Below are 17,625 nucleotides of genomic sequence, written 5' to 3' on the forward strand. Positions count from 1 at the left end.
AACCCAAATGCAAATTGTGAGGATAAAGTATTCCAATGACATACAAAATCACTTGTAGAAAAACATTATTGTACTTATTTTACTTATTCAATGGCACTCTTGTAGTTCCATATAATCAATTTATCCATTGATGTCAAAACCTCAATTGGTCAAATTTAGGGCATGTAAAGCAAAGTGAAAGTGAACTAAAAACTGACCCTGCTGAAGGTTTCCATATGAGTTGATGTTTGGTGATATGTTGTCAGTCCAGTTTTCATATTTTCATTCAAAGCCTTTGGCTGCATGCATTGTGCACTCCTTAATTTGCTCCTCAGGAGATTAAAATAGTTATCCGAAAGTGGTTAGAGATTGAGGACAGGCTGCTATTCAGATCGGTAAACTTTCAGGTGGAAAGTTAGAAAATCTGGTAACTTTGTGCCTAAATCCAAACTTTGATGTTTATTTACTGCTCTGTTCATTGGATTGCTTGACTTGGATTATCAGTATATATATATTAAAAAAAAAATTAAAACATAACCTTTGAATGAGATTATGAAAATGAATGCAATGTTTATTAAAATACTTGCAGAATTAGTGTTTATGGCTATGAGAATATGCTGCCCTATTCCTAGTCCAGCATACTGTTTTTGCTTTAATCGTGGACGATGTTCTTCAGAACCGTCCCTGCAGCATTCCTTTCATCATGCGTGGCATCGTCTGCAGTCTGCTGCACGTTGCACATGGAGGACAAACGCGCAACGTCTAAGTGGTGAACAAACATTTATTGCTGGCATTGATTTTCAATTGAGCTCGGGTTGCAGACACCATTGTCTTCAATTAACCACCCCCAGCAGAGTAAATCACACAAGGTTTGACCCATGACCTTTTTCTAAGCGTCTGTGACCTTGTGCTTTGCTGTTTTAACTGCCACCTGACAGCAAATTCAAAGAAATGAAAAGACTGCATCAGATCTCTGCTTAATTCTTCATTGAGGAAATGATCAGAATCACAAAGTCGGATAACAAACTCATAATCTTTTATTGTACACGATTTCAAGTGGGCTCATTTTACATAGTTTAGCTGGACATTTTTACAGGGTGTTCAGAAACTTAAAAGCATCGGACGTGTATACGCAGAAAATCGATCAAGATATTAAAATGTGTAATTCTGATTCAATTCATTTGATCCTGATTGTTTCACGGTTTTATTCTTTTACACTTTTTAATTCAAATAATATATTCCTTAGAGACACTGCTGGAAGGCCTGGAGAGATAAAAGATTTGCTATTTTTTACGAGTAGATTTCAATTAGTTTGTTTTTTTAAATGTAGAATTTTAAATTCGTTTTTGAACAATTATATGTAAGGAATAATGGCAATAATAACAGGCCGGAAGTCTCATTTCATTTGAATTCTAATCTCTGACTTTCCAATTCTCCTCTGTGGGACATCATCTGCACATGCTCAGTCCGCTCCCCCCTCCCCCAACTTTAAACAAATGTTACTTTATTAATCACAGCATGCAGGTCTGGTTGGGTGAAGTTTGTGTGTGCGTGTTTTTTTTTTTTTTTTTTCAGACAGGGTGCGGCCCCAGTCTTAGCACAGAAAAAGCCCTGCGGTGTTTGCGCAGCAGCAGTCGGATCTTATCGTCGTCTGAGTCGGGGTCCAGGGGCTTGTTGTACTCCTCGTCCTCCACCTCGTTCTCCGAGGCCTCCCCGCCCTGTCCGGCGTGCGTGGCCTGCGTGGAGCTGGGCTCCGAGGCGCTCTTCTTCCTCCACTTGGTGCGTCGGTTCTGGAACCACACCTGACGCACGCACACACACACACACACACACACACACACACACACACACACACACACACACACACACACACACACACACACACACACACACGCACACACACACACGCACACACACACAACCTTGTTTTCAGCAGAGCACCACCTAAGCTCTTATGGTGGCAGTGGCAGGTATTGCGGCATTTCCGACAGCTGCCGTAAGGTGCCACGGGCTGCCACTGCCGTCTCTCCTTGTTCTACCGAGAGCTCCGCAGTTGCGAGTCGAAACGAATCACGTCCGACGAGTTGATTAAAACATGCGCATCCTGCTCAAAGGAATTAGAGCGCTGCAGAGCAACGGAGTTCACTTATCAGGCCTTTTTCTCCCCCTCATTACTTCCGTGTTGCTAAACTATTTCCCGCATGATTTATAATTAAACACTCTAAACAGTAAGGTGATGACAAAAAGGTCTTTCAGCCTAAAGTCTTGTAGTTCAATGGACAAAGAGTTTTCCACTGATTTTTGTGGGAACGTTTAATTAATAGAGGCATTGTATTCAAATGTAAAAAGCCACTTATGCTTCTTTTTAGAGGTATAAATCGCATTTAAACAAACTTAGACAAACGAAATACATTTATTCTAAGTCGGCCTGGGGATATTAATAACTTGGAACTTAACTACACATAAACAGCAAATAAAATATGAAAAATTTGTGAACTTCCAGAGCTTTATTTGTGATTTTCACAAATAGGTTCCACAAAATAAAAACTTTGTAATCACAAATTCTATTAGAGATTCAGTCCTTTTCAAATTTTCTGCCGACCAGCCAGCATGACACCAAGCAACAGAAAACTTGTTTGAGGCACAACAGCCACAACTTTTTTTTCTCTACTGTGTCTACCGTAGCCCCTTGATAGAATGGCCCCCTGGGCAGTGAGCCATAGCGCCCATATCCAAACCCATCATTGATCAGCAAATACAAAAAAAATACAAGACATTTTTAAAAGGAGTAAAATGAGAATCTCAGTCAAAAGCTGGCTGTAATTATAATAAGTGGTGAAACTCACCTTAACTTGGGACTCAGTCATTCCCAGAGAATAAGCCAGTCTTGCCCTCTCTGGCCCGGCCAAGTACTTAGTCTGCTCGAAGGTTTTCTCCAGAGCAAATATCTGATGTCCGCTAAATGTTGGTCTGGTGTGTTTCTTCCTGTTGGGCATTTCCCCAAGTGGACCACTGCCTAAAAGAGTATAAAGCAAAAAAAGAAAAGAAAACAAAAAAACAGTGCAGGTTTGGCTTATTGTTTCAGCAATTTGGACAAAGTTTTTTTTTTTTTGTACCCAATAATAAAAAAAAAAGAATTTAATAATTTTGAATGTTAAAACTGACTGCCATGGTTATATGTTGGAAATTTCAATTCAATTCAAATCACAATTTATTCACTGATGTGACGCAAAAATGCTGAATACAAGTTCTAATGTAAAATGAAAGTACAAGGTAGTTACATTTCTTTCCAGATGTTTTGTTATAACAATGACGTTACAGCTAAACATTTTCATTTAAAATGAAATTCAAGTGAAGCAATATCGCATCCCTCTTGAATCTGACTGATCCTGGCAGCCTGCTCTTGTTGAGACCTGTCAAGCTGACGCAAGTTTCTGTGCGCCGATGAGGTCGAAGCCGGAACCCTCTGCAGACTCACCACTGGTGCACTGTTGTCTCCCTCCTCTCCAGTCACAGCTGCTCTCTGCCCAGCAGCTCATACTACGACCCTTCATGGGGCACTCTGCGGCGCTTTTGGAGAAGCCCAGCGAGGGGTTGTAGTCTCGGTTGTAGTACATGGACGTACTGGTTACGGAGGGGCCGAACCCCCCCATGGGGGAGTACCCAGACAGCAGCGTGGTGGTGCCGGTGGAGCCGACCCCCACCATGGATCGGCTCAGGATGTCGCTGATGCCGTGGGGCGTCCCCGGCTGCAGCTGGGTGTTAAGGCCCGGGTTGAGTTTGTAGAAAGAGTTGGGGACCGAGTACTGGCACACCGGTGTCTTAAGGTCTGAGGGGAACTGGTTCAGGCTGTTGTTGAAGAGGAAAGAACCCTGGATGTTCGGATCCATGGGAAGTTCTCCAAATCTTTTTTTTCCCCCCCTCCCAGCGTCAGGAAAACATCCAGTGAGATCCGAGCTTTGGAGAGGCCTCTGGTGGCCCCCGAGGAAAACGTTGACAGCCACAAAGCGGAGTCGAGATTCTGGAGCACCAGCTAGCTTCTTAAAGATTTAGTCCAAAAGCAGGAGTCCTAACATGAACTCTTTCAAAGTCGCCTGAGAATGCACCATGCAGCGCCCATCCTCAGTTTTGTATGGGATAGCTCCATATCTGAAGCCTTCTGGAAACAGACCTCAGCTACGTCCTACAGATGCATGCCTCCTGCTGGCCGTCTCTTCAGAAATCATAAATACGCAGAATGTGGAAATGGAGTGGTTCCTTGATAAAGATGGCCCGCATTAGAATGCAGCCGGGGATTGGCCTGGGCCTCACAGAATTAACGCCCTTCCATTGGCTCTACGGTGAGGGCCGAACATTTTATTGGACGGCAGCAGATTAATAGTTTTTTGAACAGATGGAGTGGGAACAAGTAGATTTTTTGATGGCCTGCCATGTCTGACCAAGTGTGTTGCTGCGAGAGCAAGCAGAGGAGAGGGAGGAGAAGAAGGAAGGGTCCTCTCCTGGTTTTAATGAAAATATGTACTCATATATATATATATATATATATATATATATATATTTTTTTTTTTATTTTTTATTTTTTTATTTAATGATAGATGTAAAACTTTTTCAGTAGATTACATACATTTAATATGAACGCCATATAAAGTTATGCGTTTGAACTTATGTTTTTTGAGAGGAAAATGGTTATGAAACAACTTCGAATGGTTTTAAAAACAAGAATTGAGTCAACAAGTTTGAAATTATTGTGGATTTTCTCCAATCCACACAGGTTTAAAATTATGCACATCAAATCAAATATATTCTTAAATTCCCAAGAAGAAATTTTGTTGATAATCTATAAGCAAGTTGCCGAAAACCCCAACACACTTTTTTTAACGATCAACGAGCTTCTGACCTAATTCTGGATATGTCACTGGCACGAGTTTGAGAGGAAAAGTTATTTATTAAAGTAACTAAGTCCAAAACTGACAAAACAAAGGCAGCAGACTGTAGAAGATAAACCCAATGCTTGTCTTAGAAGGTCATTAAAGTTGTCTGTTGCATAATAATGCCACTTTCTGTATTTCGTTTCTTTTTTCTTTTTGTTTTTGATGAATGATATGTAAAAGAAAATATACAGACTTGTCATGTGTTATTCCTATGAGAGTAAGATGATTCCCAAAATGCTGAAAACTTATAGTTGTATACGTTATTCGCTAACGGCCTTTGTCAGTGATCCATTTTTGCTCTTTTTTTTTCTTTTCTTTAAGATGATCCTCTCAGATGACAACATGTACAATTATTACTCAAGATGAGTCCGATCCATAAATGTGTCAAATGTGCACATATCTGATTCTGAGATGTGCTGCCTGGTTTTCACACTTTATTCTGTCAAATGAGCTTTTGGAAGCACATCACCTGGAGATCTCTCCAAACAGCTGACGTGGGGCACACCATAAAAGACTAGCTTGTAAATTAATTTGCTTCCATTTTATGTAGGGGGAAAAGATTATTTCAGGTGGCTGTGTATTCCACGCTCCTTCAACCTTCCTTCAGGGGTGAGGGGGGGGGGTTATTTTTTCGCATCCACCTGAATAATAAGTAGTTGCGCCACTGTATATACACTGCTCAAAAAAATAAAGGGAACACAACACAATATAACTCCAAGTAAATCAAACTTCTGTGAAATCAAGCTGTCCACTTAGGAAGCAACACTGATTGACAATGGGGACCCTCGTCGGGTCAATCAGTGTTGCTTCCTAAGTGGACAGTTTGATTTCACAGAAGTTTGATTTACTTGGAGTTATATGGTGTTGTTTAAGTGTTCCCTTTATTTTTTTGAGCAGTATATATATATATATATATATATATATATATATATATATATATATATATATATATATATATATATATATATATATGTGTGTGTGTGTGTGTGTGTGTGTGTGTGTCCAATCACCATTTTTTTTTTAATCCCACAGTCTTTGTAAAGTAATAAAAGGTTTTATGCACTTACTTTGTCTCTTCCCATACAATGTGTTATAAATGTCATTTTTATGAATTAGAAAAAGGAAGGTACAAAAGTCCCACCCCTTCACATATGGTATCATTGAAAAGCCCTAAATGTCCTCTCCAGATACCAAAAGGAATTAATTCAGTAGAATGCAGGGGGTGGGGGATATTCAAGTTTAGAAATGTCCTCTACAGAGGACAAAAATGAACTACTGGTAGTCAGGAGTATATATATAGGAGTATATATATATACTCCTGGTAGTCAGGAGTATATATATAGGAGTATATATATATACTCCTGGTAGTCAGGAGTATATATACTCCTGATTACCAGTAGTTCATTTTTGTCCTCTGTAGAGGACATTTCTAAACTTGAATATCCCCCACCCCCTGCATTCTACTGAATTAATTCCTTTTGGTATCTGGAGAGGACATTTAGGGCTTTTCAATGATACCACATGTGAAGGGGTGGGACTTTTGTACCTTCCTTTTTCTAATTCATAAAAATGACATTTATCAGTAATAACACATTGTATGGGAAGAGACAAAGTAAGTGCATAAAACCTTTTATTACCTTACAAAGACTCTGGGATTTAAAAAAAATGGTGATTGGACAATTTTTTTTCCCCTGGTAGTCAGGAGGATATATATATTCTGGGTCACAGATGACGGCCACATATGTCTGAAATATAGTTGATTGTTTTTTCTGTTGTTCTTTAATAAAGTTACAAACTTTTTCATAAGGAGTCAGTGGAGGACGTGCTGGTCTCAGCCTCCTGGCTGCATTCAGTTTGTCACCTAATGCCAAGATCGACTCAAAACATTCCGCGATCGACATATTGCACCGCTGCTCTAACAAAGCAAGAACAGTTCAGAAACAATATGAAATGGGAAAAAAGTTATTTATTAACTGATTAAGTCGTGTTTTGGATTGTTCTTGAAAAACTAATCAATACGTCTGATTAGTAGGTACACTCACGGCTGCACAGTGAACCCATTGATTTTTTACAGCTGACAGCCACTCCTCTCACTTGCAGGTACTGCGTACCCCCGTACTTTCACCCCTGCTTTGTGATAGCATACTAGACATTTCCTTAATACATTAATCTGTCATATTTTACATTAAAACGGGATTTATCAAAAAGTCTACACTCTAATCTTTTCAGGAAGTCTTTATTTTGGTGCCCTGCTGTCAGCCAGCTTCCATCTTGGAGGCCTATCAGAAATGAAAAATTATAAATGCACACTACGTGTTGGAAACCTGTGTTTGCTGGCTTGGCTTTCATTTGTCAGGCTTAAGAGACAAAAGTTGGAAAAATATCGATTCTCTTCACGTTTAAAATAACACAAATCAGCGTAAAAAGACCTCCACACAAGACCTTGTTTATTATATTTTTTACATGTTTTTATTTTGATAGCTGCCGATTAAACTGAAAGTTACAATATTGACATGATTGTATGGGTAGTTTTTACCGAGAAATCGATCAGATCCGCCGGATCCACCTCTGGCTGCAATGCGCGCTCCCGACACAGGGGGAACAGATTCTCACAGGGGGAACAGATTTTCACAGGGGGAACAGATTTTCACAGGGGGAACAGATTCTCACAGGGGGAACAGATTTTCACAGGGGAACAGATTCTCACAGGGAACAGATTTTCACAGGGGGAACAGATTTTCACAGGGGAACAGATTCTCACAGGGAACAGATTCTCACAGGGGGAACAGATTCTCACAGGGGAACAGATTCTCACAGGGAACAGATTTTCACAGGGGGTACAGATTTTCACAGGGGAACAGAATTTCGCACAAGACCTCGTATAAAGGAAGTAGTACCAAGCTGTACCACAGCAATCAGTAGACACTGCTTAGGCACCGCTCGACCGAAGGAGTCCAGGATATTTTAGGTAAAATATTGCCAATCTCAACAAATGTGCACAAAAATGTCAAAATTCGCAGAGATAAAGATATGATAGAGTTAATTTGGAGGCGATACTTTACAGTTTGAGTCCAAAAGATAAGCAAATAGCTATTTTAAGAGGCCACTATATCGAGAAAAAAAATCTTGTATTTGCAGAACAGCTTAAACATTAACAACACAGTACTATTTGTCTTTCTAGCAACAGTATGAATGCTTAATGTTTATGCAGGGGATAAAAGGAAATAGCTGCGGAGAACACGCGTTTGTTTAATTTCACGGATAAAGATTAAGTAACTCCCCGTGCTAATTAGAAAATGTAAGTAAGTCCCGAAAAGATTTTATAGTTTGTTGGTAGGAAATTATTCCATTGCTTTATGACTCGTGCTTTTCAGGAGATATAAGGTAGTGTTCAGTTTCATAATGACTGGTGACCATGAAGCTCATGTTATCTTGTTTCCTGTAAATCACGGAATGTTTAGCCATCCTGTAGAGGTAATAGAAATAAACACTGTTCATTAAAAAAAAGTGAGTTTATGTGTATAATAAATAATAATAATAATAATAATAATAATAATAATAATAATAATAATAATAATAATAATAATAATAATAATAATAATAATAACAGAATTATAATCCATTGAAAAGATTTCAGTTGTCTTTTAAGATTGAAACCTAAAATTATACATGTTTCCTCCTCTCTTTACAGTCAGTTACCTGTAATGCAAGTTCTGACAGTAAACAGCTGCCATGCATGAAGCAGTCTGCAGTTTGCACAGTGAGACAAGACAAGTCAGATAGAAATGTCTCTTAGCCAGATGCACAGCCATTCAGTAAATTTCCAGTGGTTCTCTCACACAGGATTTTCTGTACATGACAGATCACATATGGCCCAATCATAACCAGTTCTGCATAATCTTTCTTGGCCAACAGATCTGAGTCAACCACTTTCTGAGGAAAAGAAAAAAAAAATACAGAGTTGAAAGCTCAAATTATGACACAACTGTGCGGAGTCTGTCAGAGCTCCCATACGCATGCCCAATGTTTTGTGGGAATTTTCCGACATGATATCTGATTCTATTCTATTCTATTCTATTCTATTCTATTCTATTCTATTCTATTCTATTCTATTCTATGCTATTCTATTCTATTCTGCTTAGTTTTTGCTTTTGCTTTTTCTCACCAAAATAAGTCACATCATCACATTATTTGAAACATTTGTAAAAGTCATAAGTTACCTGAATAAATGAAAGAAAGGCAGTTTTAAATTTAACTTAAAATCTTTTTTGGTGGGGATTATTACTTTAATTTCAACCCGATTGTTGTCAAAGCTCTTAAAAAATATATATTGTTGATAAAACATGTTTTGTGAAATGACGTAAAAGGGGGTGAAAAAAGCAAAACATTGTAATATTATATATCATATTACATTATATTATATTACCTTATATTATGAGGGGAATTGCCAGCCTGATCAGAGGTCATTGTTTCAGCTGAAAGGAGAACTTGGAGATGCATCTGTGCACAGATTTAAAATTGTCTTCAGCATAAGTTAGAAGCAAATGGAAACCAATAGTTAAACATAACAGGAATTACCAATGATAAAAGAAGCAATGACTAAAAGGTAAATTCCAAAACTTTTTTCTAAAAGAAGTCACATGAGAAAGTGTTGGGTAAAATTCCAGTTTGATTCTGACCTCCCACTGTCCCGCCCCCTTCCTCTTTTCATTCACTTACTGAGTGGATGTTTTTGTTTTCCAAACCACATGTGCGCTTGGCTGTAAAGCAGGTCAGAACACTCCCACTTGATCATAACCAAACCGCAACACAGACGAGAGATCACAGTTCCCGTGTCGACGTACGATGGATTGCTTCTGCTCCAAGATGAGAGAGGACAACAATAAGAACACTGGTAAGATTTCTGCAACTTGTCTTCATTTCATATTTGAATTTAAAAAAGCCTCTTTTAGGTTTAAAAAAAAAAAGCTAAAAGTGCAAGTCAGAAAAATGTGAGTTTTATAAAAAAAACAACAACAACAACAACAACAACAATCCTGTAACTTAAACTCTTAAAGTTACAGAAAAATAAGAATAGCAGGGAAAATAAGCAGAAGCAACATAAGTTGGTTGTAAAACAGGTGATAAGAAAACACTTATGGAGACTTCAAACAACTCCATAATGTAACTCCTGGAGCAATAAACCATGTATAGTGGAAAACCAGAAACGTGATGTTAGATAGGAACGTTTATTGACCAGTACGTAGTGAGTTGGGATCTACGCCGGGGGATTTGCGGATGACTCACTGTAAGATCTGGAAGTGTTGTAAAAGACGCGGCAAATATTTATGAGAACAGAAGGGAGAGCCTAACCTGACTTCAGCAATAAGTGTATTTAAGACATGTCCTGACATGCATGGACTCCAGCAGGTTACTCTGCACACCAGCACTATCCATCGTTTGAAAGCAAAAATGTGCAATCTGACCACCGTTTCCTCTGGTGGTAATGTGATAAGAAATTGAAAGTAAACAAAAGCACTTGAGGTCAAGATTGTGTCGGGAAATTCCGAGAATCCTGTCAGAGAGAAACGAGCAGAAACGCAGATTAACCTGTTTTATTTAGTTTGCATTTCACCTTTAGGTAGATTTACTCACCATTTCTTGTTCTTTGCTGACAAAGTTTTATGCAACTGCTTAAGTTGTGCTGAAACAGTCAGGCCTGCAGCAAGAACAAAAATAGAAAGCAGGAATATGAAGTAAATGGGATTGTTCTGTATTGAACTTGTGGTTTATGAAGATCACTTGTCACTGTAAGTCAAATCATTTTCTTGCACTCACTGCAAACTAATAGCAATTATCAAATGGGAAGACTGCCAAATCCTGACAGACCTGTCAAAGTGAAACCAAGCATGGCTGCTATTGTATAATATGTTTGCAAATTTATCTGCAGCTAAACTTGTAAAACTAGTAAAGTTCTGTTGACTATCCCTGCTGCAACCTTGAAATCCATAAATGGAGACATTTACTTTGAAGTCTTTACTGTCTACCTGTCAGGATGTTGTGTTAAACTACGTGTCCTGGTTTTATATTGCAGCTCCTGTTTTAGTGTAAATGTAATAAACATAACCTGTTGATATCACCATAAAGTTTTAATGGTGATTTTCTTACCCCACAGATCCAAAGATGACCCACAAATGCGGCTCCTCTTGCCTCGGCCCCCTGACCTTCCATCCCAGGGCCTTGGGAGACATGATCTGCCTGAGCGAGGGCGGTCGACGTGCCGAGAGGATTGAAGACACTTTCAAAGGTGGTGTTGTTTTCACCAGACGCCCTGTGAGGACTTACGAGAGGATCCGGGTGCTGGTGGAGAGGCACGTGCCACACTGGCAAGGAGCCATGCGCGTCGGCTTCACCAACGTTCGTCCATCGGCCAGATCTTTGCCTCTGCCCCAGTTTTCTATGCCTGACCTAACCCAAACCTCGGGTCACTGGGCCACCCCTGTACCCGAGTCCTACTGTCAGGAAGGGTCGGTGCTGGAATTCTGGGTCACAGATGATGACCACATATGTTTGAAATTTCAAAACTTCAAGAAGAAAAAGGTAGAAGCGGAAGTGGACGTCAGCAAGCCTCTCTGGGCCATGATTGATGTCTATGGCCAGACGTGCTCCGTCTTCCTTCTGGGTAACTTTTAACACACCCTCATGCTGTTTGACTAACAGCTTGATCTTCTTGTTCTTCGCAAAGGCTGTGCCATACACTAAAAATATCAATAATTCTCTGAATTATTCCCTGCTGCAGGCTCAAAGACAAAGGGTTTTCTTTCTAAGAAAAGATCTTGCCCTTTACCTGAGCCTCCCATCAGACGGCCCTCCACTTTCAGTCATGAAAATACGACGCTGAATAAAAACTCTGATGACTGCATCTCCTGCCTGTACATGGAAATCCCAGCCGGTACGTTTTCTGCCAGCGTCATTTGATTTTTATTTTTTTTTTACCTATTCAAGTGAACAATGGAGTCACCCAGATGTCTCGTAATTGTATTGTTTTTTCTCTCTTCTGCACACAGATGACCTCTGCGTGGTGTGCATGGTGCGGCAGAAGGACATCACGCTGCCCTGTGGCCACCGCTGCCTCTGCAATCACTGCACTCCCAAAATCCTGACGCAGTTCGGTACCTGTCCTCTGTGTCGACTGGAGATCAGCTCTCCTACAGCGACGTGGACGTGACTCTTTGGAGCAGGCTGATCGCTAAACCTGCTGCAGGAAGCATCAAATGCAAACTACTGACAGACTAACACAACAGACAGCAAACACTGAATGTGTTCTGGTATAGAAGCCAATAATCGGGGGATTTCTGAAGGAAAAAAATTAAAAAAATCCCCTGAGTGAAGTAAAACCAGGATTTTAAAATGAATAAACCTGAATCTCGTACAAGAGTAAAGGTTCTGAGATGCTACTAGTGTGTTTATTGTTGCTGATGATTGTTTTTAAAAACGAAAATATAGTTTTGCTTTTTTTCTAAAGCACCTATTTTTGTTGTTATTTGTAAAGTCTTATTTGGACTCAGGATGTTATTTAAATGGTAAATATAATACTTTGTAAGTATTTTCAGGGATAAAATGTATGTAATTCAGAATGATTTTTTTGTATTGTTATTATTGCAAACTGTGGACATGAAAATAAACCGCACTACATTCATAAAATTTGCGTGACGGGATTCTTGTTTCAATTAAATGTCTGACAAGAGTATCAACTTAAACCTATTTGATTTCCATAAAGTCCTTTAAACATTAAAGAAAACCTGCATCACAGTGGAGTTGAAGCTCTCCGATATGGGAGAGGTGACCGCAGATTTTAACACAGAAACCCGTTGCAGAAATGATTGTCGTGTGACATAACATGGGCTGAAGCAGGCGAAACTGATGAGTAAAGTTTATTTATAAAGCGCCTTTCACAGACATAAAATCACATAGCTCTGTACAATAGAAATCAACCTTAAAACCATACAAAACATAAAAGCAACATAAGAAACACAGTAAAATCAAGAGATAAAAGCCTGGGAAAATAAAAATGTGTTGACACTCGCAAACACAACAGCAGAGAAAAAGAAAGAGCTTAAGAGGATTAAGCACAAAAACTAGAAAAACATACAGAAATGTGTCTCTAACAGAGTTGACGTTTGTCCGAACAACATGTGACTCAACTTTGACATAAAATATCTAACGAGCATAGCAAGAAAAATTGTGATAAGCGCATTAAAACAGAGCTAGTGCACAATAAAACACATAATAAAATACTGAATGAAAATGATAAAATCAAATAAATCAATTAAACCCAAATTTATTTCATCAACTGCAGTAAGTATAACAAGATGAATAGGTATAGAAAAAAAGACAAGAAAATCTTAAGAGAAAATCGGCTAAATGAACAAAAGATAAAGAAAAATTAGGATTACATGTTAGACGTTCGTATAATAATGTAATCACAATAAAGGTCATTTAAGGCTTTTCTGTTTCTTCTTCTTTTTTAAAACTAACTTCCAGCTGCTTTCCTCGTCACGTAGCACAAAATGTTCCTTCATGACAGCCTGCCAATAGAAAAGTTTCTCAAATGTTGGTTTTGAAAGACTACAGAATTATGCACAATGAAGTTAGTGGAGATTAGATTTTGTTGTGAAGTCAGATTGGAAAATAAGAATATAGATTACAGTATTTTTTTTTATTTTTTTAAAAACGAGATCGAGGTTTTACTTTCTTGGACCCAACATACGGGTTTAACAAAGACCCTGTCAACGCTCTGCTGCTCTGTGTCTGAGCCGATTAGGCCGCATCCATCGGCCAGTTTCACTCTGACTTATTTACGGTCTTGTTTTTCATATTTGATACAATATAAAACTTGTGTTATCTTTCCTGAAAAGTCAACGATTAACAAGACGGGTTTAAATGAACCGAAAACGCAGACGAGGCGTTGGAGCTTGAAGCAGAGATGCTGCTGATGCTACAAGAAATGTCCTGCATCAGCAACCTAAAGGTGTCGGCAAGAATCTTATTTAACCCAGAGCTTAATAATTCATTGAAGATTGACTGGTTACAGATTCACCGTTCTAGGAAAAAGGCTGAATTCACTTTCTGTTTGACACTCCGTTTTGACAAATTGGGTGTTTATTACACAGGCAGCTGTAAGGAAGTGTTCTTGATTTGATCATATGTTTTCTTTCACTGCTGGGTGTTTAAATGTTTATTTCACTATGGTTTGTTGTTTCTTTCCATCTTCTCATTTTTAATGGAGGTTTTCACAAAAAGAAGCAATTGTGCATAATTATTTTGCATGGATATTTCCCAGAGTGAAGTGAATCAGCAGGAGCTCTGAGAGCTGAATGAGGTAAACAATCCAGAAATGATATCAACAGCATTGTTATTTAAATATGAGAAGAAGATCGTTAGTGTGACCACCTTTCACAGCAGTAGTTGTGTTAACTTTTTTGGCCAATTCTTTACTCCTCTGCTTTTTTTTTTCATTTTTAGAAAGAACAAACTGAAGATTTTTTAAGCTTATGATTACAAAAAAGTTTTAATGTCCACTCAAGAAGAGAACGTTTTTAGTCATTCAAATGTGTATGGGGCAAACGATTTCACAGTTTTCACAAAAATATCACCAAGAGTATATCTGGCCACATATCTGGCATTTTCTAAATTGTTCAGAGTAGTGAATATATTTTTTTTCCACCATTTCTTTTGTACATGCTCATCTCTCTCTGATCCTTCACATCTTCAGACATTTTCCACTGAGTGTTGCTGAATGGTGTGTTTTGGTAGTGGTCTTCAAAAACAACCAAGACGAAGTCCACTTCACACACAGAAGGACCAGGGTCACAGAAGTTATATCATCAAAAGCAATCTGTGACTGGATGAGCGTGGAAATGGTTTACTTTGTATTTCTAGTAAAGCATCAAGATAAGAGCCCCTTCCACAGTCATGAATACTCTGAGAGCAAAATGCATTATGCGAAAGTCTGCAAATAAAACTCGGGAACACAGACCAAGGCTCAGCACAGTCTGACCTTGTGCTATATTTTGTCCTTGAGTTTTGCCTAGAAGCAGGTTTTCCTCAGCATCTTCAGCTCCTTCAAACATTTTGTGCTCCATGATCACACCACATATATCATATTCCATCCTTCATAATAGGAAATCGGGACCTCTCTTTCCTTATTTCTTGGTTTTTATCTTTCTTTCCTTTTTTCTTCCTTTCTTTCTTTGATTGTTATACGGTCATCAACATGTTATTATCATATATATTCATTTACATATTCATATTTATATATTTATCAGTTACTTCATCAGACAGGGTGGCTAGCTGTTTCTTGGAATGCGTTTATTTTATGGCTTCTGGGAAAGAGTAGCTGCACTCCTAATAAATGCTAACCATTACAAACCAAACCCTCTTGATTAATTTCTATATGTTTGCGCATCTGTTTATAGTTACGGTTGTCAAACTAAGGAAAAAGCTTTCCTCAGGACATTTATTGTACATGTCCTGACATGTACAATAAATCATAAATTAGTCACAATTTCTGCAATGTGTTTACAGTTTGACTGCCAAGGTATAGATTTATATTTTAGATGAAAAGTGTAACATTTGCCTTAACCTTCCATCCCAAGGCTGTGGGAAACGAGATCCACCTGAGCGAAGAGTGCCGACACTGAAAGAAGCAATCATCCAAGTTTGAATAACTGTAGGTTTTATTAGCCGGGCTTTCTCCCATAGATAACTCTCAGCCGGGGCTGTAATCTGTCTTAGATCATCTTTTTAAATACCATCAGGGTCACAGAAGTGATATCATCAAAAACAATCTGTGACTGGATGAGCGTGGAAATGGTTTACTGTGCATTTCTCGTAAAGCGTCAAGATAAGAGCCCCTTCCACAAAAACATTCCCATCATAAATCCATCTGTCTGATCACTCATAAATGATATACTGTAAACGTGACAGCTAAAAACTGTCACATTTTATGGTTGTAGGCGGTGACATGGACTCAGTGGACCCAGGTAGTAGTGAGGATATGAAGATTTAATGATGATGAAAGTTTACAGAAAGTCCAGGCAGCACAGGTGAGCATTAAAGGCAGGGTACTCTAACACTGGTAACAACCAGCACCAAAATAAACCAACGAGAACTGAGACAAGGTGTAGAGAAATAAAGTATGACAGGGAGCAGGGAACACAGGTGGGATTAAATACACAAGGGGTAATCAGGGAACAAGAGACACAGCTGGGGGCAATTAAAGGCAGACGAGACAACACAGGAACTAAATAGACACACAGAAAAACCAAATAATTACAAAAGCTTTTCCTTTCTTTCAATTAAACAAGTAAATTCTCTTTCATTTTATGTGAAAGTATTTATAGATGAACACTGAATAAAAAAATAAATGCACAGTTTTTTTTTTATCTCACTGTCTAAAGTTAAATCAGACCAAATTTCACTTGTCTTAGATTACCTATAAATACCAACATTATTTCTATTTATTAAATGCCAGAAAAATTTTAGAACTTTTTTTTTCAGCTTTCTTTGGGTTCAAAAGTTTACATACGTTTCTTCAGTTTTATGGATAATTGTCTTTTAAACTGTATGAACTTGGGTGAAACTTTCCAGGTTTCTTTCCGCAAGTTTCTCACAATAGTTTTGCGGAGTTCTGGCTCATTCCTCCTGACAGAACTGGTGCAGCGAGTCGGGTTTGCTCGCCGCCTCAGTTGCACACGCCTTTTCAGATCAACCCACAACTTTGCAACATAATTGAGATCAAAGCTTTGTTGTCCTTAAGCCACTTTATAACCACTTTGGTTGTACGCTTAGCACTATTGTTTGGAAGAAAGTTTGGAGGTCTTTGTGCCTTTGCAAACTGCAATCTGGCTTTTTATGTAAAAGTAAAAGCTTCTTCCTTGCTTAAAGGCTCTTAAGAGTTTATAGGAAACGTTTCACAGTGGATAATGACACTGTCTTATCAACATCAGCCAGCATCTTTACAAGGTCTTTGGCTTTTGTTCTGGTTTCAATCTGCACATTTTGAACCAAAACCCGTCTCTTTCCTGAACTTAATTTATTCCAAAACACATGTTTGCGACAGATTTGTCATATAGCCTCACCTCTAGCGACATCTGTCGTTCTAAAAAAAAAAGTACTGTGATTTATGTAATTAACTTAGAAACCACTGAGGGGCAGTATGGTGCCACTGAAACTCATCGCTCTCCTCAGAGAGCGATGAGGGGAAAAGCCTGTTTTCCCCCAGGCTTTGAAAACAGCAGTTATCAAACCACTGATAAAAAAGAACAATCTAGACAAATCCCTACTTCAGAATTACAGGCCGATCTCCAACACCCCATTCCTTAGCAGTTTTTAAACAATTAAATAACTTCCTAACAATAATGAATAGCTTTGACTCCTTCCAGTCTGGTTTTCGTGCTCACCACAGCACGGAGACGGCCCTTGTAAAAGTGTTCAATGACATCCATATAAACACAGACTGTGGGAGAACCACAGTGCTGGTTCTGTTGGACCTCAGTGCAGCTTTCGACACCGGTGACCATGACATTTTACTGAATCGACTGGAGAGTTGGGTCGGACTCTCCGGTCCAGTGCCCAACTGGTTTGAATCTTACATAAAGAACAGGGATTTCTTTGTTTCAATCGGAAACTTCTCATCAGAGAGGTCAAAGGTCACATGGGGTACCCGAAGGTT

At 38.8% G+C, this 17,625-nt stretch overlaps 2 protein-coding genes across 3 annotated transcripts; one reads left to right on the forward strand and one right to left on the reverse strand.

Annotated features, from left to right (window-relative positions):
* Positions 1-995: 995 nt before the first annotated feature.
* Positions 996-4,258, reverse strand: nkx6.3 (NK6 homeobox 3). The gene is made up of 3 exons (XM_008419054.3): positions 3,458-4,258; positions 2,826-2,995; positions 996-1,781 (listed from the first exon to the last, which is right to left on the reverse strand). The coding sequence occupies exons 1-3, from the start codon at positions 3,867-3,869 to the stop codon at positions 1,551-1,553; spliced, it is 813 nt and encodes a 270-aa protein (XP_008417276.1). The 5' UTR covers positions 3,870-4,258; the 3' UTR covers positions 996-1,550.
* Positions 4,259-7,768: 3,510 nt separating this feature from the next.
* Positions 7,769-12,593, forward strand: LOC103470530 (E3 ubiquitin-protein ligase NEURL3-like). 2 transcript variants are annotated; one of them, XM_008419051.3, is made up of 5 exons: positions 7,769-7,878; positions 9,682-9,804; positions 11,065-11,571; positions 11,689-11,841; positions 11,957-12,593. In XM_008419051.3, exons 2-5 carry the CDS (start codon positions 9,756-9,758, stop codon positions 12,115-12,117), a joined length of 870 nt encoding a protein of 289 aa, XP_008417273.2. In that variant the 5' UTR covers positions 7,769-7,878; positions 9,682-9,755; the 3' UTR covers positions 12,118-12,593. The 2 variants fall into 2 exon arrangements, with proteins under 2 accessions (XP_008417273.2, XP_008417274.2); XM_008419052.3 differs by lacking the exon at positions 7,769-7,878 and having other exon boundaries at positions 9,036-9,804.
* The last annotated feature ends 5,032 nt before the right edge of the window (positions 12,594-17,625 follow it).

This window comes from Poecilia reticulata, chromosome 9, assembly GCF_904066995.2.
Source record: "Poecilia reticulata chromosome 9, P_reticulata-male-v2, whole genome shotgun sequence".
In the NCBI taxonomy this organism is placed as follows: Eukaryota; Metazoa; Chordata; class Actinopteri; order Cyprinodontiformes; family Poeciliidae; genus Poecilia; species Poecilia reticulata.

Bases quoted from the DNA above. Each gene is read 5' to 3' on its own strand.
- nkx6.3 (XM_008419054.3), bottom strand. From the start codon at position 3,869: ATGGATCCGAACATCCAGGGTTCTTTCCTCTTCAACAACAGCCTGAAC. The intron at 2,996-3,457 runs GTGAGTCTGCAG...ATACTCTTTTAG, and splicing joins GAGACAACAGTGCACCAGTG to GCAGTGGTCCACTTGGGGAA. The intron at 1,782-2,825 runs GTGAGTTTCACC...TGCGTGCGTCAG, and splicing joins TGACTGAGTCCCAAGTTAAG to GTGTGGTTCCAGAACCGACG.
- LOC103470530 (XM_008419051.3), top strand. From the start codon at position 9,756: ATGGATTGCTTCTGCTCCAAGATGAGAGAGGACAACAATAAGAACACT. The intron at 11,572-11,688 runs GTAACTTTTAAC...TCCCTGCTGCAG, and splicing joins GTGCTCCGTCTTCCTTCTGG to GCTCAAAGACAAAGGGTTTT. The intron at 11,842-11,956 runs GTACGTTTTCTG...TTCTGCACACAG, and splicing joins GTACATGGAAATCCCAGCCG to ATGACCTCTGCGTGGTGTGC.